Raw genomic sequence first — 25,386 nt, forward strand, 5'->3', positions numbered from 1 at the left:
AAGTTTGTTGTCCGTTGGTAGTTTATTGATCGACGTAAGGTTACACCTTGCCAGGCCACGACGCTGCTGTAGTCTGGTCTAGCAGACGGTTGGCAGTTGACCACACACCACACGTCAGGAACCGAAAGTCTGACTCCGGTCCGGGGTTGAATTCTCGTTAAACTGGTTTTGGTCCATTGTTGATAACACGTCATTGAGAAGTAAAGTCACCTTCACAATTACGAACAATTGATTTCAGAATTTGCAGGATGGTGGATCAACCGAATTTAAGTCGTGAAGGCTTCCAGAAACTTGAATTTGTTGGTCGTCGTGGTGATCAACTAGTCTACAAGGCACCTAGTATGTGAATTTCTTTTAATATTATGATTTCTTTACTTGCATCAAGTTAAACTCAAGTTAATTTGACTTTTTTCTAAATTCTAAGATCAGAAAATGATAATGCTGGATGTTCAAACAGTCAATCGTCTGGGAATGCCTGTTCGTTCCAGGAAAAGACACCATTCAAACAAGCATTCTGGGGAAGGTAATTAGTGAAATGTCAACATCTGCAATTAAACATAGTTCTTCCATTAAAATAGTTACCAGTGAAAATTATTCTACAGAGTATACAATCTCTTCATGAATTTATATACAAAATAATCATATCAAGTTAAACCTTACTTTGTGTTGTTCCAGATGTTTGGAGTGGACACCGTTCTTCAGACAAAACAACAGACCGTCTAGCCACTGCCAGACTGATTGAGATCCTCAAAAACTACCAACACGATGGTGAGCTGTTCACCAACAAAAAGATGAGAAGGAAGGAGGTCTGGGTTGAAATAGCTTCCCAGCTCATGTCTGAAGGATTCAATTTCCGAAACAAAGATCACGCTTGGGAGAAAGTCAGTCAAAAGTGGCGAAATATGGAGAGAACTTATCGAATGCATGTCCAAAACTTACGCAGCAAAGGACTGCCCTTGGGGTCGATCACCATGGAATTCTTCGACGATCTACACGAGCTGCTCGCAGGAAAATACCACACTGAATCCATGCTATCAATGGATAGCTCATCCAGTTTCGACCTGAGTAATCCCGGCCAAACTGAAGACGACGAGACCCGAGCATCAATGGAGATGACCAACGGAGAACTAGTAGAATATTACACAAATGACGAGGAACAGCAGGAAGAAGAAGAATCACCAAATAGCAGTGAACAAGGACCGATTCTCATGGAGGCTGAATTGTGTTACGATACTTACGTCGAAGATGAAATTCCGCAATCACCCACCTTCTCCGACAACAAAAATCTAGTCTTCGCCACGTCGGATCAGGAAATCGACGTATCTTCCGATCCTCACACTGCCGGAGTACGGGATCCCGTTCTTCGCCTCCTGTTGGAGATGAGGGCTCAGGAACGTGCTCATTTTCGCGAAGATCGTCGCGAGCGTTTGAAGATGCAAAGGGAGACGCTCGACTTTCGTCGCGATTTAGTTCATTTGCTCAATCAGCATCATCAGGAGAGAATGGAAGCCATGCACAGTCTGATCGCAGCTATCGGCGGAGCGTTGGGTGCCACCGCCGTGCCAAAGAGACCCGCCAATGGCGATCACAATGGCGCACACGACGAAACAGACTTGCCTCTGAAATCATCACGTCACAATCACCTTTCCTAAAGATCATCACCTTACAGCATGAAACCAAATAATTGAACAGTAAAAGATAAAAAGCATCCATTCTCCATACGACCTTTTTCAATACATTTGTTTTTCTCCATTTTTGTAATCCTTTATTTTCTAGCCTCGTATAGTGACGACCAATACAAATGTTCAGAAAAACTTATCTTTGGTTTTATTTTTATTGGGAAGAGATGAGTGAGAATTTTGACCCTGAAATTTGAATCGTTTTATTGAACTATTAAGAAAGTCGTAAATGTAAGCCGACACGCAAGTCTCTTACCCTATGCTGGTCATTGACTGATCTTTTACGACTCCATCACGGTGTCATAAATGTTGACGGTCACATCCAATACTATATAAAAGACATTTGCTTCCATTTGGGGTCGTCAGATCGTTTCTTGTCGGTAACCAAACCCCTCGTCGACTGGTGAGTTGTTGCACTTAACAGTTTCCATGTTTCCTAATTTAATTTCATGTCGTTTTAATTGTTCCAGGAAAATGATCAAAATAGCGATTTTACTCGTTTGCGTTGCCGTTTCTTTTGCTGAGCCCCAACGTCCAAATGTTTACCTTCCGGTTCCATTTAACCAACACGGGAGTGTAGGACCGTACAACTACGTTCGCGTGATGCAGCAACTCTTCCATCATCCAGTCAACAGGGTCCCTGTCGTAACGACCAATAGATTACCCAGTCCTTCCTACCCAACTATCGTTCGGTTACCTGCTCTGCCCAGTTTGCGTCAATTCAGACTTCCGCCAGGTGGTTATTTCATCATACCAGCTTCAGCACTTTACGGACAGCAACACGAATCTTCCATCCTAGCGACGCAAAGGTTTTTCCGACCGATCGGTTTACCAACAGCTCCACAGGTACGTCCAGCTGGCGCCGAGGATGACGAATGCCAAGATGACTCGGCAGACCTTCAGTCTACAGAAGAGACTGAAGAGCAAATCTAAAATTAGTACATTAACATTAAATGTTGTCTTTAAAAAATATTTCCGAGTTACTTGTGGTATAAAGGGGGAGGGGTGGACACACACAGCATTTGGGGAACTAAAAATCAGCAATAATAAAAAATACTTTATTTAAATCAAACATTCCGAATCAATTTCTCTCAAATGAGAACAAACATATTGGCACTGAATTTGGTCAAATGATTTAGATTTCTTGTGCTTCAGTTTTGAGAGACGCCAAATACACAAAATTGAAGTACAACAACAAAAAATGTATGAATTATTGATAAAGGATACCGGATGTTTAGTTCTCCTGCTGCGCGAACGACGATTGACAAGTCATTGTACTTTTCGATTAAAACAAAGGAAATATTCCTGGAGCTAAAGGGCATTATAAAAGACGGACGAAAGGTCAAAGTCTTTTTGCATCTGACTTTAAGGTATCACTTTCAGCATCATAATAATCTTTTTACGATCACAAAAGAATGTTGGAGGTTCAATGAACCCTTAATCTTGATTATGAGGTATTTGAAAATGTATCACTTATTATTTGGGAATCGATCGAACGGTGCTACTGTGAAAAATGTCAATGGTCGTGGCGTGACATTGTCTCAAATCAAAGTCACAGTAGCCCAGAGAGAATTTGCCTTCGGGAGGTCGGAAATAGTCCAACCCTCGACCGATCTTGATAACCCAGCCATTGTCTAAGCTGAGGGAGAATAAAACGAGAATGAAGGTTGTTTTAAGGACTGAATATAAAAGTAATTTTTTTACTACCGAATTTCTCGATCGTGTAGAGTGGTTGAATATTCAACCGTGAGCACTACTTTGTGTTTGGCTAGACTTTGCTTCAGCTCGTCCAACATTTCTTGTTGATTGCCGGGCTCTCTCCCCGTCAGTAGAAAGATGCTTTTCAGATTGCGGCAGTTACTCACCAAGAGCTCGCTTAGCCTCAATAAGTTATACACCTGCAAAATATTCAAGCAGATTAGTTTAGAACCCAACAGTATGTAAAAAAGAATTTCACCTGGTGAATGCTACGAATGTAGGGGTCTTCAATCTCCACTCTGGTTACATGTTCATCGAGGAACCTCCCAAGGACTTTTTGATAGCTGTAGCCAACAGAGTTGGCAGTGATTTCAATTTTCTCGTGGTATTTGCCAGCCTCTTTCTCATTTTCGACATGCTTCTTCAGAAATTCTGCCTAGAAGAACATTAACCAGTTTAAACCTATTTAAACATGTTCTGAGGAAGTCTTCATTATATACCCTGTCCATATAGTCTACTACTCTCTTCCTCAATTCAGCTCTCCTGCCATCCTCTTGCCCTACGACGATAAATAACAGATGAAATGCACAGTTAAATTTTTACGATTGTGGATGCTGGAATGATACCTTTCGCTTTGAGGGCTTCCATCAGTAGTTGCAAACCTTCTTGGTAGCACACTAGAGATTCAGTGAATCTCTTTGCTGTATCTAGCTCCACAGCCCGCTTGAGAACAGATGCAGCAGCTTTCTCTGCCACCGGGTCTCCAGCCATCATAAAGTTCTGGAAAACAAATCAACTTTCAGTGATAAAACTTTCAGAGCAACACGAAAAACAACAACCCAAAACACGACTATAAAAACAACCAGAAATAAAAAAAACCTGCGGCCTCGTGTACAACAACAGTTAATAAACTTTTTTCTTGTTTAACGACACAAAATCTTTTCTAGTCTACGACAGAGATCACGAAATCTTCAACAACTAAAGCCACTTACTTTTTCATCAACAGTAAATCAGTTGAATCATATGTTTTAACCACACAGCCACTAACTAGCAATGTTGTTGGACAATGGACAATTCTGTCAGTGTGTCAACAGAGCCATCTGGTTGTCGTGATATCCACTTAACTCACGCACCGTATAATTGATAGGAGTGGATAGTACGGATAGTAGGCATTAGGCAGAGATTCTACAGATAAAAAGAAGAAAAGAAACAGGTGCAAATAACTACACAAAAAAAAAAAGAGTTCGTAAATTATTGCCAACTAAAGAAAAATCGTTCTTCTCGCTCACCACGTTTTTACGCAATCAAGATATCTGCTGGGCTTTTAGACTTTTATGATGGGACTAGAGGAAAAGACAAACAGTCGTATATCTATCATCTTTATTCATTTCCAGACCGAGGTAGAAAATTAAACGCTGAGTAAGCAGGCATGTCCATAAATTTGCCATTCAAACTAATAACTAATGTTGAGTTCAGGCCATGACCAGCAGTTGCTGATGATTTCTTTTCTCGCATTCACGCTCTCTATAGCAACAAGGGCGGAGTGTAATCATGTGTCCGAACAAGGTAAATGTAGATGAGGTTGAGCCACCACCAAAATAAAAATAAGATTAGAATCTTAAAACTAAATTCGTTTCTTTTTTCTCACTCGGTGATTGCCAGGTGCTGCCAGAGGTCACCCAGTAACAATATGAAGTGCGTGAAAACAGACTGGGCACAAGTATATAGTAGTACTAGCCAACATTAACTTATATAATAATTATATATTCATATATAAACACATGTATTTCAGACGCCGAGTGCCGATGGTTCGGTTGAAAAACGGTCGTGACGTAATAGTATTCTGTACCGGGAAATGAATTATTTTCACGACTGGGTCTCTAGCTGGGAAAAACGGCCCAGCTAATAGTCGGGTAATTATACATTTCTTAGGATCGCGACGGACAGACGGCCAACACAAGTATAACAACGGTGACAAGGGGAAATTGGCACAGGTTTTCTTCTTTACTGTTGTTGTTGTTGTTAGTAAACGAGGTTAATTGAATCATCAACATTGCCATATCTTTCCTTGGGAAAATATGTGTTGTATTTGACTGCCCAAATCCCACGCCGATTTTATGTTCATCACCTGTCGGCTCTCCATATTGGGAACGGACCGAATTTAAATGTCTTGTTCAGTTGTTCCAATATTTGACCATTATTGAACAAACATCAACTAATAATATTCAAAAGTGGACTCTTTGATTTCATTTTTTAAATTCAGAGTTGGTCGGTGGATATTGGATCATTCAACAGCCGACCGTGTCATAGTTTGGAAGTGATTTGGTTGATAGGAGAATGATTCGACCCGTAATTGTATTAAGTTTAATAACACTTTTAATCGTTTCTTCACCTGCCTTGCAGCTCAATTTACAAGTATTAAAAATTTCTTTCTGTAATTATTAGAATGAATTTCAATTGATTTGTTTGATTCCCAGTCCAGCAAATCGTTGGGGAGATTGTGGATTCCGTTCAGGCCTTTCGGGCCGTTCTACCTGTCGCCGTTGATTGCGACATCGACCATTACGGCGACTCAACTCGTTCCGACCACCTACACCCGGACCATCGTCGTCTACTGTCTGGACGGCGATGCAACCACTTGCGCGGCCCGTCGCAAACGGACGGACCAGGAGCAGATGGTCTACATCGACGGCCAACCTTTCCAGCCCTCGCAAGTCGCCAGGTACAAACAGATCATTCCAAACGGAATAGTCACATGTAAATCTCTGAAATTGTTGCAGATTGTTGCCAACGGAAATGCCGGCCGGGTCGAGTCTGTTGCCTCCGCCCAGCAGCCGCCCAGGTGCCGCAGTTGTGACAGCTTCGATGAGGTCACCAGACGAGCAATTGTTTCCAAAACGGCAGAGCCGGGCGAGAAATGGCCAATGGTTTTTCGCCACGACAACAACAGTTACCCTGACAGCTGCGACTGTCGTCAACGCGACCAGCCCGGAATCGATCCGCATTTCCATCGTCGGCTGCATCCCAAATTGTTTGACCACATTACCCCATTGTTAATTGTTCATATAATAATTTATGGATGGCATTGAACAATACAAACACCGGCCAATCAGAGACTTTACTTGAATGAGGCTGTAGAAGACATAAACCTCGTTGGATGGCCGAGACTCTAACCGGATGTCCGACCGAGTCCGCCTACGTGAATTTAGGATGAGAAATCCCACGCCCTTATGTTTGCGTATTAGACATAAAGCATCTGCTAATAATCGGCTGTCAAACGTATTGGGAACGAGCCAAAGATAATGACAGAAAAAAGAAATGAAACTAGTTACATCATCACAAAAAGTCTAAAATTTTAACTGTGAGAATATGAGAATGCAATAGACTGGGCGGCAATGATTCACACAGTGGGTCAACATCCGTTTCGATCATCCAGAACCCGAGTCGCACATCATTTAGCCCATTTCTCGTTTTCTCTTATTCAAATATTTAAAAAATGTAAATTAAGAAAATTTGTCAAGGTCTTTTTTTTCTTCTTATTTAACTACCAAAGAGGTACCACGAGGATGACATCAATTCAAACAAAATCGTTTCGCGGGATAATTCCCATTGCCCAAGAAGGCCGAAAAAATGTCGGTTCATGGCGATCAATATTTGCGCGCCAAGTTCAAATACGAGCGAAAGTCTTTTGAATATTTTAAAAAATGTTTGAAACAGACCTTGAAATCAAATCAGCCGGCCCAGTATATAAATCACCGTCAACCTCCCCAATTTCAACAGTGCGCCGACAGCCAGCAACAGACTTGACTCTCTCGTTTGTAGATTAATAACAATAAAAAAGATCCCGCTTAAAGTATACACATTCCCAGCTCGCAAATTATTGCCCAGTTATGTATCCATGTCTTGTAATATTTTGTCGACTACTTTAACCTTCACAGATGTGCTGGATGATGTTGGGAATTCGGCGCTTCATGCTCGTCTCACTCTCGGTCGTCATGATCCAGTCGGGAATCACCACGGGCCAGCAGCAGCAGTCGAATAACGCCGGGTTCGTTCACCCGATTGCCACAGAGACTTTCCCGGTGAACCGTCCGACAGCAGAAGCGGCACCACAACAGCCAGCGGAAGAGATTCCGACATCCACCGAACCTGCCCAGGTAGTACATATGCAACTAAACAATTGCCTAAACCCTTGCGAGAGAAAAGCTGAGGTACATTTTTTGACGTCTAATTTACGGCCCTACTAATAAAGTTGCCCGTTTTATTTTTTCTTTGTGTGTGACGTCATGGGCCGGCTGGCATTCCTGGGCAGAGCTCGGCAGCACCAGTGAAGCAGCAGAAGCCCATGTTTCAAGTCCCGGTGACTTTGCCTTTCGTTATGCAACGCCCGCAAACGCCAAACGGCAAACCCACGTCTTACCTGAGGCCCGTCGGCGTCATGGTCGACCCCATTAGCCAAGACGAGCCGGTCCAGCCGGTCCAGCCTGTCCGCCAGACTAAGCCTTGGTACGCTAACCTTCCGCAGGAAGAAGATCTTTCATCGGCACCGGTAAATTAACAATTTTAACAACCGCCAATTATTAAAAATTGCCAATTTAATTATTTGAATTTGCCGCCAAAAATTAAATAAAAGGGTGTGGCCGTCACACTTCCGTTCCGGACTAAACCGGCGTCTTATTTGAGGCCGGTTTTTGTGGTAGACGAAAGCAACGATGACCAACCGGCCGTAGAAGACGTCCAACCTGCTATCCAGACTAGACCTTACTATTTCCCGGTAAATGTTTCAAAAATGTTTTTACGATCTTCTTTTATTTTATTTGAACGACATCCGTCACCTGTCAAAAGACGAAGAATGTTGCGGTCACTTTGCCTTTCAATTTACGTCCGACGTCGAGCGGCAATGGCCCGTCTGAGCAAAAGATTCCCGTCAGGTCGAAGCCATTGTCTTATCTCCGTCCAGTCATAGTAGCAGCAGATGCCGATGGAGCGGCTGGAACACCGGAAGGAGACGACGACTACTACTACGCACCAGCCCAACAAGATTTCACATCGCCAATTAGCGGAGCGGTTCAACCATCACCACCGGTAAAAAACACAACACACAAAATTTGTTCATTTTGCCCAGTCAGTTGAAACCGCTGTTGGAACAATTAAAAATATCAGCAGAGCCAAGCGGTGATGGCCATTCCGTTGGTCCAGCCACCGGTAAAAGCAACTAAACCGGCCAGTTATCTGAGACCTTGGTTTGTCGATGATTCGTACGCCACCCCTGTCCGCGCCACCAAGCCTTGGAGGGTAACATTAAATTATTACGTCATAAATTCATTGGGCGGGAAATATAAAAATAGCTTGAATCTGATAATTGGACGAATGTATAAATAAATATAGCCACAGGAAATCGCCGCTCAGGTGGACGACGATTCAGCCGGCTATTACCAACGTCCAGTCTCCTGGCTGGCCTACCGCGCATCGCCCGCCGTGATGGGACCTCATAGCGTCCGCCCTTTGATCCAACGTCGACCCATCGCCGTGAGTTTCACCCTATTCTGAGATTTGTACAGTAACGGAATCCCTCTGTCAATGATCTGCTTCTGAATAAAAGAATTTCTGGAAATAAACAAAATTGGTTGAATTTCTTTTGATATTCACTGGGATTTTTTATTAAGACGGCCTGGCCTTTTCTGTTAATTTCCAGCAGCCACCGTCTGGCGTTTGGCTTCAGTCCCGGCCGCTAATTGCCAATTTCTTGTTAGCCGTTGATGCTGAGGATCCGAGACTGTTAGAGCCATTCAAAGTTGATCAGCTACTACCAGTTCAAGTACGTATGAATGAAATAGTTCCGATAGAATTTTGGGGGTTGACGGCCGGCCAGTTAAACAAATTAACGCCAGCCAACATCCTTGAACCGATTAGTTGAATTTGTCGAGCTCGACGCTAGACATTTTGCCCATTATTAGACACTAGACCGATACCTATTTAAAATTCCCGCCATTTGAGCCATTAAAATAAAATAACAAAACACGGGCGATATGGAAAACTGCCGACGATATATTCCGTTCCAGTCGTAATAAGTCGGCAGCCTGTCGTTGGTCCCATCAGAAGAGTAGAGTATGTACACAACCGTTTTGTTTTCTGACAAAATAAGCCCATTCTAATTATGACAGTCCTGTTTTTCTGCCTCAAAAAAGTTGATGTTCTTTTCCTAACTTTTAAAAAAGTCGGCTGAGAATGGAGGAGCTGAGCAGCAGGAGCAGCAGCAGCAGGTGCTGGTTAAGCCACTAGTGATTGCCCTGGCGGTCGACAACCGTCACCCGATCAAACAAAAGAGACCCGGGCCGATGTTGTTGTTACCCACGGTGCCTGACGTCGAGTCGTCGGTGAGTTGTTAATAAACTCAAATTTGAGTTAGTCGCCAAACACAGGGGGGAGGGTGAATGTAAATGAACCTATTAAAACATTATTATGGTTTCTCTGCATGTCGGCCAGATTGCGGGGGCTGGTCAAGCCGAAGCCCGGGTCCCGTTTCGGGGCAACTGGGCAAACAACAACAACAACCTACTAGAGAAAACCCACGTCGTTGGCAGCAGCACGTTGGTCTACACCAAACAGAATTTGTTGCAAACTGGAACGTCGACCGTGTACACGTCGACCGTCTTCACGGCCACGACGACCGTCCAAAACGCCTACTGCTACACATCGAACAATCCGGGCGGCGGGCTTTTCACTCCCGCTCCGTGGTGCTCCTTCCGCCGGAAGAGATCCGCACTTCACCAAGAAGAAGAAGAAGAGCCAGCTATCCTGTCGATCGATGGCGAACTATTCCAACCGTCCCAAGTCCAAAAGTAAAATTAATTTTTTTTAAATTTGGCGCCATTTTTCAAATTTTGAATTGGTACAAATAGGATTTTGATGACAGCCGTGCCATCCGCCCTGGATAGAAATGAAGCAATCGACAGCTCCTTGTTAATGGCGGAAGATGTTCCAGCAAATGGAGGCAAAAAACCAAAGATCAGAGGGCGTTTCCTCAATTTGGCGACCAATTTCATCGCCGGAAGGCCGACCACCACCGTGACGGTAACGGCGCTAACGTTCGTGACAGAAATCGCCATCACCGGGACGACGCCAATTATCTTCGCGGGCGGGCAGTGTGTCCCCCGTTGCCTGCAGAACCTGCCCGTCTGCGCCCAATGAAATAATTTCCTCAAACGCGCAGAAATCAAATTTGAATAACGCGCCAAAATCGTTCCAGCCCACAAACTATTATTCAATTCAATTTCTTTGTTTGTTTTTTCTAAAGATAATAATAGAGATCAAAAATTAAAAAAAAGAAATAAAATTTCATTCAAATACCCTGGGGGTGACAGTGAATGAGTGAACGCTCAGGTAGGTAAGTTGCCCCGCCTCGGGATGGAATCTAATCATCCCGTCTTGTTATTATCACGGCGCGGGCACCTTTAGAGACTAAACAAAACAAGTTGTTTTCTTCTTCGTGCGCTAATGATGATGAACGGGTTCGGTCCACTCTCGACAAGGGCCCTAAATAGGGCGGAACACGTTTGATTGAATCATATCAGATCAAATCCAACAAACAAACAAGCAAACAGGTTGCGCGTGAATAAATCAAATAAGCCCCCAGGCCAAATTGGCGCAAACCCGGTAGCCAAAAACTTCTGTCCAAATATTTCAATCGGCGATTTGATTCGACCAACAAAATAAAAATCCCAAAAAACCAAGATCGTGATTTCCCGCGGGATTTTTAAAAAATTTTAAGATTTTTTTAAAAAACAGATGATGTCAAAAATGTTCCATCCGCCCAAAAAACCAAAAAATAGTTCAGCTGGCTTATTTTTCTCGGGCCCGTTTTGTATGGGCATTTTTGTTTTTTACAGTTTGATGATTATTATAGAGGTTCACGGCAGCTGTTGCTGTGACTGTTGCAAAGTCTGTTGGGTAAAACATCCATCGCTCTTCGTTCAAACGGCTGGAAAAGACAAAAGAGCTGAGCAGCAAGAGGAATAACGATCAAACTAATATGCGTCGGCGGGATATAACAACGTCATCCAGATGTTTCCACATTGCCAAGCTCTTTTTGTTACGTGGAAAATCGTGTAATTCCTTGGTATTTTTATGTTCTTCTTCTTCTCAACTCCAGACTGACAAGCCGAACAGCCGAAACTATTTGTTGACCGCAAAAATATTTATACCCAAACGGGCGTCGACTCCCGAAAGAAATTTTGGTTATTTAGGCTTAGAAAAGAAAGTTGCCACTGGACTACTAGTCCACATTTTCGAGTGAAATAGTTCCGACATTCTTTATTTTGGCATTTCCAACTTTGTGCGGATGGGTGACGTCACCTGTCTATCAAATAAAAATAACGGTCGACTGAGCTACATCATTTGATGATTATACAACCCCCACAAAAAAGAATGCGTATAGTATTAAGAGACGTATAGTAGATTATGGCGTGCGGTTATTATATAGAGTCGTTGTCGGGAGTTAAACATTATTTCACCGCCTTCCTCGGGGCAACGGCCGGAACTGCCGGAAATGTCCCAACACATTTCATTGCGTCTGATTCTGTTTTAACTGATTTCAAATGTGTAGTAGTACACCCCAATTTTACGTCATCTGTTTTGATGGCTGATTTGGCAAAAAAGGATGAAATCAAAAAGAGAAAAATTCCGCTTCGAACAATTTTCCGCTCCGTCCGGCACTCATCAGCCGGATCGAAATTCAAATTTACCGCCAACTTGTCTTATCCTTCTAGCCCCGAATAGCACGAGAATATCATCTCCCCAAAATACAAAAAGCGGAACGAATCAATTTGGACATTCCCTGAATACTAAAATACAAAACTCTGAACAAAATGTATCGATTCAAAAAATCTCATGTCAAAAATGATTGACCAGATAAAATCATTTTTCACGAACTTCTATTTTTGGCGAGAATGGAATTCGACGTTTTATGAATCGTTGAACTTGTTCGTTGAAGAAGAATAAGAAAAACGGTTAAGTAAGCGGAGGAAGAAAACGAAGCTAAGAACAACTGAAAACCAGCCCATCTGCTGTAGTTTGAAAACGTCGTGTCAGACTGTATTGGACCACCTCCGACGGGGGGGACTCGATGGGCTCATTATATGGGCGGAACCGCCCGTTCGACGGGCAGACTAGCTCTCAGCGTTGTGTGTAACCTAGGAGACCTGGCGTCTATATTCTCTTGTATTTGTCTTAAAGCTGGGTTCGTGCAAAACCATCTGGCAGCCATTGCATTCGTCAGCAAATTCTTTTTCCAACCCAAAAACAATTGCGACTGAAATTCCAACATTTTTAAATATGTCACACACGTGTCGCCATTTTCTCCGATCGTGAGAAAGAAAATTCAATCAAATGATGGGGGTACGTGCTGTGATGGCCACTGGCACTGGGTGATGATGACGATGATTAAGATCGGTGCGTGTCAGTTGGCCGTCCAAACTAAGACGACCGGCTATATGGTCGTGAATGCTGCATGCGGTTGCGCAATCAAACAAGGGCTCGTTGCCAACTTGACGCCTTATCACGTCGTGTGATTACGGGGCATAATTCGTTCAAGTCTTAGATGGAAGCTAATCATCACCTGATATATATTCTGGCGTGTTTTTATGACTTCCAAGAAGAAAAAAGAGTTCACTTCGGCTGTTTCCAACCGGATTTTTCTTCAAACTATTCATTTTGAAGTAAAACAAAAATGAAAACACGTTTCTCGCTCAACATGTCGATTAGCGGCGTGTTGTGAGTTATTTGATGCATTTAAAAATGGGAAAATTTCGGGGTTTTCTCCTCTGCGGAGATCATCACACTGCGGCATTATCGAGTTGAGCCATCTTTACAGTCCATTCATTTAAATTCTCAAACGGTTGTTACGTCAGCACAGGTGCAAACAAGAACAAGCCCAAGAGCCCTATAAACAAATCAACTATCACAACAACACGGAAAGAGTTTCAATAGAAACCGGCCGAATGTTGGCCAATGTAAATCAGTTGAAGTTCAAAGTTATTCCGACTGGTAGAAAAATTCAAGTTCATTCCAGTTTTAGTTCCAATGGCGATCAATAATAAAATAACTTGTCTTGTTTCTTTTGCTCTTTCACGATCCAGCGAACGGATTTGATGGGCTGAGCGGATGAAACAACAGCCGGAGAGTAGATACAACACAATTCGTCTGCTATAGAACCCACGTCATTATGCGGATGAAACGAATCGTGAAACGAGAGTCACGTTCTTATCATTTCCCCCAACCAGACAACATCAAACCCAACACCGTTGCAAATTTGTATCTTCTTCCCCCATCGTTCCGGCGAATGTGTCCCAACTCTATAACAATAAATCATCCGACAGACCAGCCTAGATGATATAAAATTCCGCATTCAAACATTCCAAGTTTTCCACACAAAAATGAACATTAGAACAGATACGATCGTTAACGTGCAATACCAGACAGCAACGGCAGCAGTGAAAAATTTAAATAATCTCAAAGATATTAAATAGACCCCGTTAGATTGAATTTCACCCGAGTGTGTGTAATCTACGACACAATGACTTTGGTACTAGATGCCCTGGTTATATTATTCTTCACGCACTGCGGGAGAGCTCATCTTAACAATGTAACTAGGCAACTGTCTAATAAAGAACATTTTTTGGGTTTGCTTGGTAAAAAAGGTTTATAGGTTAGAGATGAATTGTTGCCAGCCCGTAAAGATCCGTCCACGATTCGTTAGACTCTACTACGGTCATGATTTTTAACGAGCTCAATTATATCTACAAATGAATAAACTCGTAGTAACCTAGTATATATTTAGGCAAACCTATTTGGGTAGACATTCCTGTTTCCCCTGGATATGTCATCATTGCGGCAACCAATTTCTTCACTCTGGCAGCGTACGGACGTATGTATATGGAGCGAGCGATTAATTATGACGTTCGACAAGCCTCAAAATCTTCGTGAATCGTGATCAAATCGTATGGTAACACACATGAAGGGCTACAACCTTTTTATACACAAGTGGATGGAGGAGTCGGTAGTTGGCCGTTATATAAGTTAACGAGTAACGACGACGAGCGACCAAAGGGGTACTGGAGTGCCAACTGTTTGACCCTTTGCGGCAGCGGCGTTTCGTAATTCCCGCCAATGTATAATTCGGACTCGGTGATCCCGATTGTTATCTCAAAGCCGCATTTCTTTTGATTTCAAACAGGTGACTCGGGTCGAAAAGCTATTTCGGAACATTGGAACATCGGATAATGGCGATTTCGGATTGCTTGAATTCTATAAACGTGGTGAAATGCAATAAACAGGTGCGAGTGCTAGTCGTCAGCTTTTTTATTGACATTTTGAGTGGGAAACCGGTTCGATCGCTGATTGGCAGCGCTTGAAATAGTCTATATTGCTATAGATATTATATTGCCAAGCACTCAAACCACACCGTCTGGGTAATGATGTTGTGACCTGACCATCCCCCCCCCCCCCCTCCCCACAACATTCCCGGTACCAACATGTACCAGAATGATCAAATAAGAAACGCCGGAAATCTATTTCTGTCATTTCAGTCAACGGATAAATGTATAGTTTGACTGTGCGATTTCTCGTTATATAGCTATTGGGAACTGTAAATACATCAACTATTCCAAGTCTTAACCGCATTGAACGAGTAGTCATTTGAATGTCATTTCAGAATTTAAAAAAATAATAATAATTCAAAATAATAATTCAAAAGTGGCGGGTAAAAAATGTTTCTTTTTAAAAGAAAGAAAAACAAATTGGCTCCTAGTCCTCGTGTGTGTGTATCTTCCAGTTGATGACGTGCATTGAGATGGAAACCATTCAGCTTTCAACACACACAGACACAAGGGCCCTGCATTCTAGCGGGTCGTCTCTATGGAAACGCCTCGGGGGCCGATTACCGTTCACAAGAAGCCGGTCAAAAAGAATAAAAAAGGTGCACACAAAGATGTGGGTTAAATTCAGACAAACCTAAAAGACAACCAGGACATGTGTAGCTCAAAGAAGAAGAAGAAAAAAAGGGGGCCGGCATACCTATTTAAAACATATACGATGTCCCAGTCACGCTCCCGCAACCCTCTCAAATCGATTAGTCATCTCGACTACTGAATTCTATTTCTGGTACCATACTACACCGGACACACAAAAGGGTTTTTCCAATCCATCAAAACGTACTACCCATTAGTCGAGCTCTTTTATCTTTTTGTTTAAAAAAAATTTCACCCATCATTTTTGCACAGGTTTCAAAAATTAATTTACCAAGAAATATCTTCAGGCCAAAATAAAATAGAAATGTTAATTTTCAAGACAACGAGTCGTCATTAAAAAATCAACAATTTCTTTCCTCAATAATAACCAAAAGAACGATTCACAGCCTAACGTTTTATACAAGGTCCAGTCAAAAATTGTTAGTTTTTAAAAATTCAAACTTTTTAAATTCCCCGCCAAAAAACAAACAAACAAGAAATTTGGCCAGTTTCATTTCGTAGGAATGTTCTCCGAGGGGAGATTCGGTAGACGATCTTGTCCCAGCGATTCTTTTGATATGGGAGATGGGCGGCAATTAATCTTTCGGAAGCCGCTCACAGCAGCACTGTGGTCTCTACTCCGATTAAGAGCTCGGCTAGCTCCGGTGTAGGTTCTTAACAGACAAATATTCTACAGTCTGCCCAGTGCAGCTAGTGTCGTCGCACAGTCCCTCTGTGGAATGTCTGTGGAATTTTTATTTTTGGCGATTCCGGCAGTAATTCATGGCGGGCACAGCTTCACACGTTGCCCGACACCACCAGCCCCAACGCCGAACGCATCTGTCTCGTCGTGAATGTACATGTTAGACGTGTACCCGCGTATAAATGCGTTCATTAGCGTGACTGGGCAATCTAAAAAAAATTCCCTTTTTTCTTTCGCACCGCGCCCATCCGACAGCAATTCAAGATCCTCCTATTTTTCTCAGTTCGTTTAAACTTTACATGGTGTCTGTGCCAACTTCTTTTTCTTTGAGTGGGACATCATTGGGAATTTCACTCGCGAAAAAATAAAATAAAAAATAAACAGCGGGTGATTACACCCGAATAAGAATTTTCAGTGACTACGTAACAAGTACCTATTTACCGGTAGTAAAGCGATCGAGAAAAAATCTTAATAAATAACCCACACCACCGCCATCGCCACACTAGTATACAATCGATAGGCAAATTAGCTTCGACTGAAAAACCCCAAATTATTTTCTTGTAAAATTCACAGAAAAATGAGTAATAATTACATGTTACCGAATTTCAATCCAAATTGAAGCTCGCAGGTACAGAAAAAAAAGAGAAAAACGAAAAGAATTTCAACAGGTTCGGTCTGACTAAATAGATTTCAATTATGCATACACCAACAACCAGAATAAAAATAAACTTTGGCTTTGGTTTGGTGTCGATAAATGTAATATTCATAGCTCCGGGGTTTTTTCCCTTTTTCCAGCTGTAATAATCGGCCACGTACTACGTATAGAAGCTGGGAGGCATGTTGTAACAAAAAAACGGTCCACTCACGAACCCCAGAGGTTTGAACAACACACCGACACATCAAATGGACCGTCGACTGTCCAAAAACACGGCGGAAATTGTTCACTAATCCAAACACAATTGAATTTTCAAATTTCCCGCGTCGACCAATTGACGCACATTTCCGTGTTATTTGCATTGAAAAATAAAAAAAACGGGACGGGGGTCCTAGTCGGATGTGTGACAGTTGCGCGACCGACTTCTGGGTGAATTGATTGTCCGGCGGTAAAAATAAAAAGAAAATTCAAAAAAGAACAACTCGTCTAATAACATGCACAATTTTTACCCATTTTTCTTATTCTCACGATTACGACGTTGAGTAGTTGGTTCTGTCTATTAACGACGAACGGGCCCCACATTTTTACCCGAGAAAAAAAAATGTTGGCCCCGGCCTTAGTAGCTAACGTCCGTCATCTGTTTCAAACCGAAAAAAAATATGAAAATGATTCCAAAGTTATGCCATTGTCTTTTATTATTTTTCTTTCGTGAAAAAGAAATAGCGGAAATGCTGGTGCGGATTGTTTCGGCCGCGCCGACAAAACGAAACTCACACGACGCGATCAACTCCGGGCCAGATTACCCAACAACAACGTGAAGATTGTTACACCAGCAACGGTGACGCAACCAATCGACGTTTCCATCTAGTTCGAGAACATTTTAGAAATTTGCAATATAATAAACGTCCACCGCAAACCAATCATCGTATACCTATAGCCGCACTCTTTTATGGCCACGATGTTTTAACTTGCGTGGCGAAATTCCAACCACCTGTCGTGTTATTGGCCGGCCAGTTATTTGTTGGGGCAAAATTTCAAAAGAAATGCCATCAAATCTAATTCAGTTCGAGACTCCAATTCATCACAAAAATGAAAATTCAGTCGATTACATTCGGCAAATAATTTTGCGGCGGGGTGGAGTCCCTTGGACGGAAATTTGCATAGATGCAAATCTCTTGCGCATAAAACAAAAGAAGATCAGTCCTTGTAGGGCCCCCTCGACCCAAAATGAATCAAAAGAACTCGCCCATTTCATTTTCTACGTCTAAAAAACTGAACGATTTGTAAGTAGTTTATCCCGTTAAACTAATGTAATCCCTTAATTGTTATTGGCATTTCGGAAAAAGATGCGACACGTAACATTCATCAGCTATTGATGAATTTGCATAATCGTATGTATCGCAACCATAACAAATTGGTGGAAAGAGCAGCAGCAGCTCTTTTCCATCTTGGCATTGATGCGCTGCTGTTAACTTGTGATGAATTACGGCCTTTTGTTTCGATTTTGTCCGGGTGAATCCAAACGTCAGCGGGTTGGATGACGTCAAAGGATAATGGATCGATGCACGAATGGATGTCGGTAGCCGGAGGAATAAAAATCAGAAATAACCAAAAAATAAGATGACTGACGGCAATTGTTTGAACACACAAAACTCTTTTCCATCATTTGAATAATGGAAATCAACAAAAAAACGTCAAACTCGTCGCCGTACCTCAGCATCTCAGAAATGTTTCCATCCGGCAGAGAAAAAAAAAAACAAAACACGGGCGATTACATTCAATGAACAAATTGCGGTAAAAGCTTTCGACTGTCTTCCTGATTTCGCATAAAAATTCGAATGATAATTAACTTTTGGAAATTTTCAAATTTCACCCAAATTTCAACCAGAATTGATTAAGTCAAGTCTCGTGAGTTTCTTAAGGACCAGGGAAGTGTTTGATGGCCATTTCCCTACACTCCTCCACTTAAAAAACCAAAAACAAGTGAAGACGTCGACACGACAAAAATAAAATAAAATTTGAAAATTGAACAAAACGATGGGCCCCTGAGACTGTAAGGACTAGCTGTTGGCGCTATGTGAAATAATGATTGAACCCGTGTCGCGTGAATCATCATTTCATAGACTCGGTATATAGCACGTTGTCATCGTCCGTTTGAGTCGTAAATGGCGGCGGCGGCAGCCCACACGCCGCCGATGGATGTATATTATAGGCGAAGCCAACAATTTGAATACCCGATTATTAGCGGGACAGGAAGAAGAAGACGACGACAGTGACGCCATTAACGGTTCATTCCCGAAAGAAAAAAAACGTTCCCTATCCCAAACCAAAAAGGGGTGATTAAAGATGACGTCATTTTTGTCTTTTTTAAAAATACTCTACGACAGCGGGATAACATTATAGGGCGTTTGACACACAAAATAAAAAGCCATTCATTTGGAAGTTGGTCCATCGGCTATGGGATGGATGGGGAACCCGGAGAAAAATGATGAAGAGCCGCTGAGAACGATTAATCGATCGATGAACCAAAATGGGATCGCCAAAATTGATTAGTTTGGAGAGGGGGTATTGAGTCAACGAATTTGATTTAATGTTTGACCGTTTGACGACTGAATTTAAAAAATTCAAATTATTATTTTTGCCGCCTTGACGCCCAGAAAAAGTTGAATGAGAAATATCAAAATAGAACGGCTAAATATAGCCCCGTCCCTCCCAGTTACAAGACCGGTTGGGAAAATCAAAATTCACAATCAAAATTCATAACCAAAAATCGCATTTGAGATAATTCACTAAGTCAACACATTTGTCATTTTTCACTCCGTCATTTGTCATTTTTCCTTTGTGTTTAATCATTTCACGGACAAAATTTCGTCGGGTACGAAACGATAAACACTGTACAGCGGACACGGCACCCAATAATTTGAAGTGACTCAAAACGTTCCGCTAGATTTTCAAATATATACTGGCGCGGGTGACAGCTGCCGCCGATCTACGCGCTTCATTTTTGTTTTTCAGCTTAAACAGGCCAAAGAAATTGTCGCGTACAAAATTCCTCATTTGACAGTCATTCTGGCTGAATCAAAAATATTAAAACGAGTGGGGTGTTTTATCTTGTACAATACGGACTCTAGGAAACCTTTCGCAACACTCGTCGAGACCTAAACGCAATCCGTAAGAAAAATAAAAATTACAAATTTCGTGTGTTCTACGTATATAGTCTCCGCCTCTTTTCTATCCTCTCCTCCCCGAAGAATAAGCCACCACCAGCACCAGCCGGAGCTGTTGAAAAGAAGAAGAAGAAAACGGATCGGACAAAAGGTTTGGTGAATGCCAGCAGCAGCGGTTGCGGATGGAAACGAAAAAAGAGACGCCCCGTTTCGCTGGGTATACCACGTCCTTTCTCCGTGTGTCTTTTTTTGCCCTCTCTGCTGGCATAGACACTGCACAGATATACATGTATACCTTGTTGTTTTGTCTATTAGTACAGTATATAAATGCCCGGCTCGGATGGAATCAGCCTGGTCATTCGCTAAGTCAGCGTCAAGTTGAGCAGTCAGTCGAAAGCCGATTCTGTTTCTATTGAAGACAAATTCGAATCAAAGTTGAGTGCAATTTGCTAAATCGACGCTATGATGAAATGCCGCCTGAATCTTTGACGGACTTGCCAGCCAACCGTTCCACACGACATCAGTTACGACTAGTGCCCAGTTATTACCCAGTTAATTACTCAGTGCAAACTCATCCAAAGTGAAATTCCGAAATTTCATTTGAAATTTGATCGAATTCAAATTGAATTTTTTAAAATAAAATGAAATCGACTGTTTTCTTCATCATCGTGTCCATGTGCATCGGGCCGTCTCTCTGCGCCTGGGGTAGACCCAGAGCGTCAAAGTCCAGCACGACCACCACCACCACGACCAGTCCTCTTCCGCCCAGCAGCAACAGCAGCCGGATGGGCCTGGAACGTCGGGTAGGTAAACCCGACGAAGAAAAGGACTACGAGGACGGCGGATCCCTGGAACTGGACGGAATCGAGTCGACCGTCATCAACGGGACGGACCAGGAGGAGCGATTCTTCAACAAATTTCCGCTCCACGTCTTCATGAAGAAGAAGCGGCCGTTCGTGAGCTTCTCGACTGTTACGCAAACGTCGACCATCACGGCCCTGATCACGTCGTCGACGGTAGGACTCTGCGCCAAACTGGTCAACGTCACTGGTGCCTGTCGACTGCGCCGGGGCATGTGGGTCGATGACCCCATCGTCCTGAGCTTCGACGACGACATGGACTCGATCGACGAGGCCCTTTCGCCCAGCAAAACTTTAAGGTAAGACCCCGCCAAATTCAAATTTCCATTTCATTATAAAATTGACGGGGTCGAAATCTTGTCAGCATCGAAACGACTTCCGTGCCGGAAGCGATGGTCGCCCAAGGGCGGAGTAGTAGCGACGAGGTGATACAAAATGGAGCGCGGGACCGGAGGATTTCGGTCCGGTCGGGATCGGTGATCCACTCGTCCAAGGAGGAGGTGGGAGGAGAGTCGAGAGATGACGACGTCCAGGAGAGTCGGTTCGGCTTTTTCGGTTTAAAGAAGAAAATCAAAAACAAAATGAAATTCATCACCGTCATCACGACGACGCTGGTGACGTCGACCAGCACGTCGACCTATTACGTCACCATCAGCACCAAGACCTTTTACATTCAACTGTGCACGCCGTCACCTTTCCCCTTCAACATCTGCCAGGGCCGGAAGAAACGGCAGCTCGAAATCGAGCAGCAAAATTCCCAGTAAAAAATCAAACAGGAAAATATAATAATAATAATTTAATCTTCAAAGAAAAGTTAATCGATCGACTCGACTCAAGTTATATCTGTAATGTTCTGATAGTCTATTATTTATTCATCATTATCGGATCAATCGGGCTGGGTCCGACCAATCCTTCTCCACTTCACTTGTATAATTTATATCAAACAAAAGATAATTGTAAAACACACACACAAAAACAGGGGAACCTCGATGACGAGCTTCTATTTAAATTTGTGCAAATAGGAATTGAATTCCCCGATTTTCAAGTTTTACGCTCATATTTTATTGATCTTTTTATTTATATCTCCCATTATTTATTTAATTATTCCGCAAAAAAGTAGAGACAAGTTTAGCGACATTCAGAGAGAAAGAGAGAGAGAACTGCTGTGATGAAAAATACTAACACTAACCAGAATAACAATAAACTCGATCCATTTTATGTGCTCAAAATTGTCCATCATTGCAGATGTATAGAGTCCCCCTAGTTAGTTTAACTCAAACCTATTTAAATTCATTCCAGAGTTAAAAAAACAAAAAGAAAAACCATAACACAAATAATAATTTGACGATCTTTCCATTTGTCTTATAGAAGTCCCTTCCGAAGAGAACAACTCCTGGACATGTGTAATGATCGTTTCATTATTATTATTTCTCGCCTTGCACAAAAAAGCACAAAAATGTATATCTATTAAGAGAAGGCGGAAAAAGACGACCGCGGTGCGCCTCGGTCAGCGGGTGGCACTACATTTTTTCACGGGAATCCGGGCCAGCGTACATGTGTCTGTCCTGGGCCGAAAACATTTTTTTATATTCATTTCTCTGTTCTTTTCTTTTTAAAGAAACATTCAAACCGTCAAGAACAACATCACCAACATCAAAAACAGAAGAAGAAATTTGTTTGTTTCTTTTCCCCCGTTCCAGTCGTATAAGATTTGTCCATATGGGCCAAATTGCGCTCGGGGCTACATTTGCGTGCCGCAAGCATGAAACCAAAAAAACCCTATTACCTAACGGGAGTTTGGGTATAGCGGACTGGACTAGGAATTTTTGTTTCGTCGAGATTTTTAAAATTCTGAACGCAAAGTTTAAACCAGCGCTAGATGGCGAGTCTCTGCAGGACAATTTTTCGAATTTCCCTCCATATGATCGTCTTGAGAAAATGGCAAAAAAACAAAACAAGACCAACAATTCTATACACGACCGACAGATGGACCGAACGGGATTTCGGGAAAGAAATAATACTCAAAAATTATTGCCGTAGAATAAAATAAAAAAGAGGACAACGGGATTCCCAAGGTTGTGTGATGGAATTGACTGGGCTAATAGCCGACACACACACACACACACACACTGCTGTTGTTTGCGGCTGCATTACAGCATGGTGGCCAATGTAGCGGTAAATGACTAGACACACAAGTGCGCGCCTTTCCGGAGAATAATGGAAGCCATTGAACAAACCCCAGCAATTTGTTATTAGCCAATCGAACCTTGGCTGCATATCCTGATCAATTTATCCCGAATTCGAATGGCAAATAAATTCAATCGCTATACATAGTTATCGGTAGAATTTGGACAAGTTTGAGAAAATGAACGGAAACCAACGGGAAAAAAAGAGGAGGGTCGTGATTTCATCAGTCAACGATGTTTCGTGAAATCACAAAACGAGGAGACAACGTTGGGGTAGTCCCATTAAAGTTAAGCAAGTGCAATTTTTCAATCCCGTTTGAAAATGAGACAAACTGTCAGACGAGAACAAATGCCAAGTAGACAAAACGGTCGTATAGTCAACGAAACAGACCACCTCCAAACTTTCAGACCAAATGTTTAATGGAAGCCATTCAACTAAAACAATTCAAAATCTAAGTGAATCCATACATGGATTTTAAGATTATTTACAATACAATTGCTGATTTCAATGTGAAAGAGTTCATAGTCCATTTGTGGAGTGGAACACCTTTCACCTTGACTTTTCTTACGACACGAACTCTGTCACGCACTTCTAAACAAATTGCGCAGATTTTTCAAAAATTAAAAAGAAACTAACAGGACTGACTAAACATTTAAAATTCACAGTCAGTTTTTTGACAATCACCTCAATCACCTGCGGATATTCGCGTTGGGCAACGAAAATCAACGACACCAGCTTGAAAAACAAAGGGACGATAGGAGGATTCATTGTGTCCTACCTTGCAGCCTGGGAAGTTCAGCCAGGCATTTCCAGGTGCTCCATCCGTCGAAAAGTTGAACCCACCAGGCGGGGTAGGAGGAAGGACGTCGTCCTCGTGAATACACTGACACACACATCAGAGTACACGAGGACAGAAGGGATTGAAAGAAGGGGAAGAGAAGAGATGATCATCAGCTGGTTAACTACATTGGAAAATGAATAAACGTTTAATTGAAAGTGTTGTTGACAAGCAACAAAAAGTTAGAAATGAGAAGGCTAGGTTGACATCCACTTGTGATCAACAAAGGATGACAAGTATGGATGGAGCACATTGATCACGGAACAGGATAAATGAGTAGGAGTATCACAATATGAATAATTGAATATACCTGATCAAATCGAATGAAGCTGACACTGCTGCTGATGACTGGTCGAATGATGGCAAGCGAAACATGGTGATGATGGCTGGCTCAGGACTCAACTCTGCACAGAGAACAGGAAAAACATGAACTTGCATTGTAAACAAAGTAAATGTGGCAAATGCATACCATGTGCATGCCATGCATTTAGTTGGGAACCAAAATTTTACAAGTTTGGAACAGCTGACTCCACTTGATCAAAGTCCATACATTAATATATTACTTTAATTCTTAGTTTTTACGTTATTTACCTTAGCACTAACGTTGAAGTTCAACTATTCCAAGACACACGAGACACGACGAAGACATTTTCGTAATTTATTTTCGTGCATACATAATTTTCGTGCCGCCATTAATTTAACACTGTTGCCAGTTAAAAAGTTTCGGCTTTCCCCGTTTCCCGCCAAATTAAAATTGTTTTAAAAGTTAGGATAACACGAAAATTTAAAATTTTACAATTGCGTAGCAAGATATATATTCTTCAATTTCTAACGTTTGATTAATTGGCCATTCGATGCCCTACATAGTCAATTGCTTTAAGCCACCGCCTTCGCATTTGTCAGCGTCGTTTGGGGATTTCCGAGAATGTAATTCGTCCGTCCGAGTTATTGGCACTCGCCCAAAAGAAAAATCCCCTTCGTCAGGAATTCCAACTGGGAGGTCCAACATCCCCGATAAACCCTCTTAAAAACATAAAATCAAATAAAAATAAAACGGCCCGTGTACATTGTACACCATCCATTACACAGCACAATGTTTTTGGCACTTTTGTTTGCACAAAATCGTGTCCGGTTGAAACGGCGGTGGTAATTGTTTTATGGTCTCCAGGTGAAAATTGTCGATACAGCTATTCCTTTGAATGAGCCGTGTACTATTTATAGGCCGTAAAGTGGGCCTCCATCAAACAAAAAAGTCAGCAGACACACAAACTCCGCTCAGCTGAGTCAACGATATGGCAGCCTCTCTTACGCAATCAATTATCGCTGGCCCGTGAATCTTTTACCGAGTCAAACAGCAGCAGGTCGTTGAGTTCTAGGAAAAGAGCCAACCAACACGGAAATTGCACCACACCATCCAACCCTTGCCATATTTTATTCTATGTTGTGAGAGACTGAGACAAATGACTGGATATTTGTTCAATTTGTTATTCATTTCGATTGCAATGCAACTGCATACAATAAAAAAGCAACTCCTGTGCGCAATTGTGCAGGTGTATAGAGGATCTTGATATATAAAAGGTAGGCAAGACAGGTT

At 42.2% G+C, this 25,386-nt stretch overlaps 7 protein-coding genes across 12 annotated transcripts in view; 5 read left to right on the forward strand and 2 right to left on the reverse strand.

The window, feature by feature from the left end:
• LOC124326368 (speckle-type POZ protein-like) overlaps positions 1–25,386 on the reverse strand; it is a 315,941-nt gene that overhangs the window by 233,610 nt on the left and 56,945 nt on the right. The gene's annotated exons all lie outside the window — the stretch shown is intronic.
• LOC124326259 lies at positions 4–1,752 on the forward strand. The gene is made up of 3 exons (XM_046784984.1): positions 4–339; positions 425–523; positions 676–1,752. The coding sequence occupies exons 1-3, from the start codon at positions 249–251 to the stop codon at positions 1,650–1,652; spliced, it is 1,167 nt and encodes a 388-aa protein (XP_046640940.1). The 5' UTR covers positions 4–248; the 3' UTR covers positions 1,653–1,752.
• Positions 1,847–2,874, forward strand: LOC124327740. The gene is made up of 3 exons (XM_046786737.1): positions 1,847–1,850; positions 1,899–2,082; positions 2,150–2,874. The coding sequence occupies exons 1-3, from the start codon at positions 1,847–1,849 to the stop codon at positions 2,610–2,612; spliced, it is 651 nt and encodes a 216-aa protein (XP_046642693.1). The 3' UTR covers positions 2,613–2,874.
• On the reverse strand, positions 2,259–24,196 carry LOC124326477 (MIT domain-containing protein 1-like). 6 transcript variants are annotated; one of them, XR_006915565.1, is made up of 9 exons: positions 4,370–4,525; positions 4,004–4,157; positions 3,878–3,936; positions 3,637–3,813; positions 3,387–3,577; positions 2,907–3,318; positions 2,664–2,709; positions 2,377–2,595; positions 2,259–2,319 (listed from the first exon to the last, which is right to left on the reverse strand). XR_006915565.1 is itself a non-coding variant. In XM_046785348.1 (7 exons), the coding sequence occupies exons 3-7, from the start codon at positions 4,149–4,151 to the stop codon at positions 3,156–3,158; spliced, it is 738 nt and encodes a 245-aa protein (XP_046641304.1). In that variant the 5' UTR covers positions 4,152–4,157; positions 23,733–23,916; positions 24,103–24,196; the 3' UTR covers positions 2,717–3,155. The 6 variants fall into 6 exon arrangements, 4 of the variants coding, with proteins under 4 accessions (XP_046641304.1, XP_046641301.1, XP_046641305.1 ...); XR_006915564.1 differs by lacking the exons at positions 2,259–2,319; positions 2,377–2,595 and having other exon boundaries at positions 2,634–2,709; XM_046785348.1 differs by lacking the exons at positions 2,259–2,319; positions 2,377–2,595; positions 2,664–2,709; positions 4,370–4,525 and adding exons at positions 23,733–23,916; positions 24,103–24,196 and having other exon boundaries at positions 2,717–3,318.
• On the forward strand, positions 5,641–6,491 carry LOC124326546. The gene is made up of 3 exons (XM_046785446.1): positions 5,641–5,792; positions 5,855–6,099; positions 6,158–6,491. The coding sequence occupies exons 1-3, from the start codon at positions 5,715–5,717 to the stop codon at positions 6,432–6,434; spliced, it is 600 nt and encodes a 199-aa protein (XP_046641402.1). The 5' UTR covers positions 5,641–5,714; the 3' UTR covers positions 6,435–6,491.
• On the forward strand, positions 7,152–10,658 carry LOC124326092. Its single transcript, XM_046784710.1, has 11 exons — positions 7,152–7,230; positions 7,316–7,534; positions 7,690–7,926; positions 8,011–8,151; positions 8,223–8,462; positions 8,541–8,672; positions 8,766–8,906; positions 9,073–9,195; positions 9,596–9,754; positions 9,864–10,219; positions 10,280–10,658. Exons 2-11 carry the CDS (start codon positions 7,316–7,318, stop codon positions 10,566–10,568), a joined length of 2,037 nt encoding a protein of 678 aa, XP_046640666.1. The 5' UTR covers positions 7,152–7,230; the 3' UTR covers positions 10,569–10,658.
• On the forward strand, positions 20,085–21,540 carry LOC124326390. Its single transcript, XM_046785179.1, has 2 exons — positions 20,085–21,066; positions 21,132–21,540. Exons 1-2 carry the CDS (start codon positions 20,549–20,551, stop codon positions 21,529–21,531), a joined length of 918 nt encoding a protein of 305 aa, XP_046641135.1. The 5' UTR covers positions 20,085–20,548; the 3' UTR covers positions 21,532–21,540.

The sequence above is a fragment of the Daphnia pulicaria genome, chromosome 2, assembly GCF_021234035.1.
Source record: "Daphnia pulicaria isolate SC F1-1A chromosome 2, SC_F0-13Bv2, whole genome shotgun sequence".
NCBI lineage: Eukaryota > Metazoa > Arthropoda > Branchiopoda > Diplostraca > Daphniidae > Daphnia > Daphnia pulicaria.

Bases quoted from the DNA above. Each gene is read 5' to 3' on its own strand.
- LOC124326259 (XM_046784984.1), top strand. From the start codon at position 249: ATGGTGGATCAACCGAATTTAAGTCGTGAAGGCTTCCAGAAACTTGAA. The intron at 340-424 runs GTATGTGAATTT...CTAAATTCTAAG, and splicing joins ACTAGTCTACAAGGCACCTA to ATCAGAAAATGATAATGCTG. The intron at 524-675 runs GTAATTAGTGAA...GTGTTGTTCCAG, and splicing joins AAACAAGCATTCTGGGGAAG to ATGTTTGGAGTGGACACCGT.
- LOC124327740 (XM_046786737.1), top strand. The intron at 2,083-2,149 runs GTGAGTTGTTGC...TAATTGTTCCAG, and splicing joins ACCAAACCCCTCGTCGACTG to GAAAATGATCAAAATAGCGA.
- LOC124326477 (XM_046785348.1), bottom strand. From the start codon at position 4,151: ATGATGGCTGGAGACCCGGTGGCAGAGAAAGCTGCTGCATCTGTTCTC. The intron at 3,814-3,877 runs GTATATAATGAA...ATGTTCTTCTAG, and splicing joins TAGTAGACTATATGGACAGG to GCAGAATTTCTGAAGAAGCA. The intron at 3,319-3,386 runs GTAGTAAAAAAA...ATTCTCCCTCAG, and splicing joins CTACACGATCGAGAAATTCG to CTTAGACAATGGCTGGGTTA.
- LOC124326546 (XM_046785446.1), top strand. From the start codon at position 5,715: ATGATTCGACCCGTAATTGTATTAAGTTTAATAACACTTTTAATCGTT. The intron at 5,793-5,854 runs GTATTAAAAATT...TTTGATTCCCAG, and splicing joins CCTTGCAGCTCAATTTACAA to TCCAGCAAATCGTTGGGGAG. The intron at 6,100-6,157 runs GTACAAACAGAT...AAATTGTTGCAG, and splicing joins CAGCCCTCGCAAGTCGCCAG to ATTGTTGCCAACGGAAATGC.
- LOC124326092 (XM_046784710.1), top strand. From the start codon at position 7,316: ATGTGCTGGATGATGTTGGGAATTCGGCGCTTCATGCTCGTCTCACTC. The intron at 8,673-8,765 runs GTAACATTAAAT...AAATAAATATAG, and splicing joins GCGCCACCAAGCCTTGGAGG to CCACAGGAAATCGCCGCTCA. The intron at 10,220-10,279 runs GTAAAATTAATT...TGGTACAAATAG, and splicing joins CAACCGTCCCAAGTCCAAAA to GATTTTGATGACAGCCGTGC.
- LOC124326390 (XM_046785179.1), top strand. From the start codon at position 20,549: ATGAAATCGACTGTTTTCTTCATCATCGTGTCCATGTGCATCGGGCCG. The intron at 21,067-21,131 runs GTAAGACCCCGC...AAATCTTGTCAG, and splicing joins TCGCCCAGCAAAACTTTAAG to CATCGAAACGACTTCCGTGC.